General features: G+C 31.1%; 1 protein-coding gene across 1 annotated transcript; it reads left to right on the top strand.

Moving 5' to 3' along the window:
• Window positions 1–414: 414 nt before the first annotated feature.
• ARP7 (actin-related protein 7) lies at window positions 415–5,262 on the top strand. Its single transcript, XM_079023635.1, has 8 exons — window positions 415–584; window positions 1,197–1,290; window positions 1,387–1,602; window positions 1,693–1,834; window positions 2,542–2,786; window positions 3,809–3,992; window positions 4,107–4,174; window positions 4,916–5,262. Exons 2-8 carry the CDS (start codon window positions 1,213–1,215, stop codon window positions 5,066–5,068), a joined length of 1,086 nt encoding a protein of 361 aa, XP_078879761.1. The 5' UTR covers window positions 415–584; window positions 1,197–1,212; the 3' UTR covers window positions 5,069–5,262.
• The last annotated feature ends 284 nt before the right edge of the window (window positions 5,263–5,546 follow it).

The following is a 5,546-nucleotide window of genomic DNA, read 5'->3' as shown; positions in this document are numbered from 1 at the left end:
CTTTGATTGAGATTCAGAGAGAAAAGAAACGCTAGTTTGGCCTTTGATGATATGAGTTGGATTTTACCTTTTTTTTTTTTTCTTATCAAAACCACCATATATCAATAGAATAGGCTATCATAAGTTATTATCATTTTTTAACATGTAAATATAAAATTTATGTCTTTAAGCTACCAAAAGAAACATATAAAAGTCTTTTAAACCAAAATCTAAAATTAATGGAGCTAAAATGACATTATCCATAACTTGTAAATTGGTTCGGACTTGTTTTTGAGAGATCCAGTTTTTCAGCTTTTGATAGTTAAATCGGGCCGGGTTTACTTACAATTTACAAAGACAATCCAGTTGGGTGTCCAACAAGCTGGGCCCAATAACTTCATGCGAAGGTTTCTTGAAAATTGAATCTGTTACTGGTGTCGATTGTCGACTGCCTAGCCATTCTTCGTCCTCTCCGTTCTTCTCTCGTCCGTGGACCTTCAGCTTACGCCGTCGCAACGGTGGAGCAACCTGAGTCGCTTTATATCTCCGGCTTCATCAATATCTTTCCTTTCTCCTTACTTCTGTTTGTACATTGTGCTGCTCAGGTTCAGTTTCGATCCCTCCGTGGCTTACTTTCTTCCCATATTTTGTATAATTTTGTTGTTGCTGGTGGTGTTGTAGTTTTTTGTTAAGATTTTTCGTAACATGTTGCTCCCTAGGTTCGATTATGAATAGTGTTTGTGGTGAAGCTTTATATTGTAAAGAACCAAAATTAGGTTTAGAATTCGAAAATTTGAAATCTTTTCCCGTATGAAATCTGCAATCCGGTGTGATTATTTAGTTTTTATCCAACATTTTTATGTTAGTTAGGGTGATGCTACTCAGGATGAGTTTGATTTTAGTAAAGGAGTCGGGGAATGTTTGGTAGCATGGATTTTGAGGTTTTAGAACTCCAATTTTGTACCAAGTATTATATGCATATATTAGTCATGGAGTCTCCAAAACCTGTTAACAAAAACTTAATGAACATGAAGAGTTAGCTTTAATTCTTTATCATGTTGATTCAATTGAGCAACTGTTATCACAATTCACAACTAATCGGAAGGGAAGACAAGTGAAAGTAGTCAAATTTGAGAAAACTACATCTGTATTCTACAAAAAGATGCTTGTAGGTTCATTAACTTTGTCATCATTTTACTTTTTATCTTCCCCTTCAGATTAACAAAAGACCTAATGGAGGCAGTGGTGATTGATGCTGGTTCTAAGCTTTTGAAAGCAGGTGTTGCAATTCCAGATCAAGCTCCTTCCATGGTACACATTTTATGTTTTACATTTATGGTATTTGTTGTATTTGGCAATCAATCTTAGCATATGTTTAAGAGGGATATGGATTTAAACTTGTTTCAGATTATTCCAACTCAAATGAAAATCATGAATGAAGATGGATCCATGCCTGATTCTCCATCATTACAAGCCAACAATGTTGATCCAGTTGTTCGAGGTTTTATAAAAGATTGGGATGCTATGGAGGATCTACTTCACCATGTTCTTTACAATGGCTTAGGGTGGGAAATTGGTAATGAAGGACCAATTTTATTTGCTGATCCACTTTTAACTCCCAAGGTTTATTGATTTCTTCAATACATATGTTAAAATCCTTTGATATGCACTTATTTTGTTTGCAAATTCAATCAATTTATGCTCATTTTACAGGCTGTTAGAGAACAATTGGTGCAGTTGATGTTTGAAACATTTAACATCTCAGGCTTTTATGCTTCAGAACAAGCAGTGTTATCACTTTATGCAGTTGGGCGCATTTCAGGGTGCACTGTTGATATTGGTCATGGAAAAATAGGTATTTATTGTATCTTCAAACTGAAAATATAAGCATAGTTTATGGGCTGTTTCCTTTTGACTTAATAAGCTTAACAAATTTAGCACTTAATTTGGATAACTATCTTTTGACTTAATCTAGACAGAATGACTTAATGGGTTACATCAAAGAACCAGGCTTAATGTATTCAGAGACTAATCTCTTACATATTTGCCCTTTTTCCAAAATCATTTTACTAAAGTAAAATATTATTTTAAGTTTTAACAGTATGTTTTTATAATAATATTTAATACGTAAGCTCTTTAAAAATTTAGAAAAACAAAAAAGGTTTTGTTGATAAGTCGATTCAAAAAATATCGTTGACATGCCATTATAAAAGATTCAACTTTTATTTACATAGTTTTCAGCAAACAAAAAATATCGTTGATAATCAAATTTTAAAACTGAAAAAGATCAAAATTAATGCAAAACCTTCTTAGCTCAATGTATTTGGTAAAGCTGAAATTTATCCAATCAATCAGGACGATTCTTAACTATGATGTGGAGTTTAAATTATTATTAATATTATCATTTACTCAGATTCAGACAGTTCATTAAGTCAAAAAAGAATACAATCTTTATGTAGACATCATTTTATCCAGACAAACATCGTCTGGATGATATATTTAAGAAACTATCTTTTTTATGAAGTTATAGTTTTAGTTTGGTGATTTTTTTTTTTGTTTCAGATATTGCTCCAGTAATTGAAGGTGCAGTTCAACATGTAGCTTCTAGAAGATTAGAAATTGGAGGGAGTGATTTGACAAATCTGTTTGCACAAGAGCTTGCAAAGTCAAATCCACTGATAAAACTTGATACATCAGAAGTTGAGAAATTGAAAGAACAATATGCATCTTGTGCTGAAGATGATCTTGCTTATGAAAACACACTGCAATCATGCCAAGAAGAACAACATACTTTGCCTGATGGCCAGGTCAGCTTTTCACTTTTCATCCCTTTTTGTGATTCTAACGAAAAAAAAAAAATTAAATTTTACTCCACATTTTGTCAAAAGCTGATAAGTTGGACGACAAATTAAAATCATATAAAAGGACACAATGGACAATTTTACTCTACTTGCAGTATTTTACAAAAAAAAGTAGAATTTTTATTTACACAAATAAAAAAAAGTAAATTACACGAATGGTCCCTATGGCTTAGGGTAATTTGTGCGTTTGGTCCCCAACTTATTTTTTTAACTCGCAAGGTCCCTACTATTTATTTTTGTTATGCGGTTGATCCATGTCTTACCTAAAAAGACTTTAATTTTTCTATTTATTTAAAAAAACAAACCCCAAACCCCACCCCCTCACCTTACCTTATCTACCCCACCATTTTTCCCTATTTAAATAATAGTCTTTGTAGGTAAGACAAGGACCAAGTGTGTAACAAAAACAAACAGTAGGGACCAAATGCGTAACAAAAACAAACATTAGGGACCTTTTGAGTTAAAAAAATAACTTAGGGACCAAACATGCAAATTACCCCAAACCATAGGGACCATTCGTGTAATTTACTCAATAAAAAATGTATATATAGTTTCAAATAAGATTATTTGAGGTTTTTATAAAGTTTACGTTTTTGGTCCCTTTTCCAAGTAAAATGATTATTTTTGGTTTCTCACAAAATTGTGCAACTTTGGTCCTAAAAATATAGTCATTTTACTTTGAAGAGGGACCAAAAACATTTCAAAATTCTAAGGACCAAAATTGTAAGTGAACCTTTTTGGATCAAAATTGAAAAAAAACAGCTATACTCAGGGACCAAAATTGTAACTTACTCGAGTAAGAAAATGTAATTTGTGATCTATATAACTTTCTATGACGATAATCTTCTAGAAGCTTCTAGAAAATTAGAGATTTAAGGTTCAAAAGTATGGGAAAAAACTACGTAAGCCTTAATTATCTAATCACTGTATTTATTTATTTTTTGTGTAATAATATATTTGGGTTTCAGGTGATTTCAATTAAAAGAGAAAGGTTTACAGTAGGAGAAGCATTATTCCAACCATCTATATTGGGCTTAGAAGCCCATGGGCTTGTTGAGCAGCTTGTTCGCATTATTTCAACTGTTTCATCTGAAAATCATCGCCAGCTGTTGGAGAACACTGTTCTCTGTGGTGGAACAGTTTCCATGACAGGTAAATTTAAAAAAAAAAAAAAAAAATCCTTTTTTCTCTATTTTTTTTTTTTTACCAAGTTACTATTTTTTTTTTTAATCTTTTACTGAATTACATTCGATTGTTGGCTTCTAGGATTTGAAGATAGGTTCCAGAGGGAAGCTAGTCTTTGCTCATCTTCCATTCGTCCTTCTTTAGTAAAGGTATATATCATAATTATAAATTACTTATATTTATATAATCTTCAGTAATACTACATTTCTTTTTAAATTCGTAACTTCAGTTAAATTATTTTTCTTTATTTTATCCACCAAACATATTTTTCCTTATCATAATTACATTTTAAGATTCCATCGTATTGAGTTATCTGTTTTTGTAAAAAAAAAATTAAAATGTTTATTTGACTATTTGAAATAAATATAATATATATATGTTAAAAAAGTAAATCTTATACCCTCAATTGCAACGATCTTATCCCTAGACCTTAATTACAGTTGACCCTTAAATAATCATGTTATATTACCAAATCTTTGACCATGATAATAACATTTTTATCTTTATCTTTTTTCATTTTTTAATCACCTTGGTTTGAAAGAAATACCTTTTACATGGCCCCACCAAATAGAGTAATACTATTACACCGTCCCACATGCTTCTTCTATTTTCCATTTTTATTAAAAAAAATAAAAATAAAGAATAGAACCTTCTTATAGAATGAACATTTTTATGTAATATTAAGTTGGCGCTTGAAGTCAAAACTAATCATGTCATATTAAACAAATCCGTATTAATAAAAAGTGTCCTCAGTGTTTGGCAAATTTCAATTATTTAATAAAGTAATATATAAAATGGCCAAAAAGGACTTTCGCATATACATTATACATGATTATATATATATATTTTTTCTTTTTCTTATTCTAATATAATAATTTTTTTTATTGTAGGCCCCAGAATACATGCCAGAGAATTTATCCATGTATTCCGCATGGGTAGGAGGTGCTATACTTGCGAAGGTTGTGTTCCCACAAAATCAACATATAACAAAGGGAGATTATGATGAATCTGGACCCTCCGTTGTCCACCGAAAATGCTTCTAAGGCCATATCAAGGGCTCAGATATTAAGTTTGGCTTCTGTTGTAGGCATTGTATCATGCTCATGAGAATCACCAGATTATTAGTTTATGAATTTGGTCGAAATAGTAAATATGGATATCTGACATTCCTAATTAATGAACCTGATTGTTGTAGTGGAGTTAGGTTTAATTTAATCGCTTTGAGTTTGTTCCCTAATCATGTACTTTTAGATTAACTGTTTTCTTTTTAGCAAGTTCATAAATGGGCAAATAGTCAAAAATTTGAACTGAGCCGGTTTAAATTAAATCTAAATAGAAATTCGACTCGGTCCTAAACTGATTAAAAATGTAACCGATCTATTAATTATAATATGATACTTTTTACTTTAAAGATGGTTGATTTATGTTATAAGTTTTAGTTTATGTAGTTGGTCAAATTTGCAACTTTCAACATTTTTGCCATTGTAAAGTCTAACATTTTTGCATCTTTGGCAGACAAGT

Source organism: Lactuca serriola, chromosome 2 (genome assembly GCF_051521515.1).
Source record: "Lactuca serriola cultivar US96UC23 chromosome 2, Lser_US96UC23_V15, whole genome shotgun sequence".
In the NCBI taxonomy this organism is placed as follows: Eukaryota; Viridiplantae; Streptophyta; class Magnoliopsida; order Asterales; family Asteraceae; genus Lactuca; species Lactuca serriola.
The sequence above is the reverse complement of the archived record's forward strand: the minus strand, read 5'-3'. Positions and strand labels throughout refer to the sequence as shown.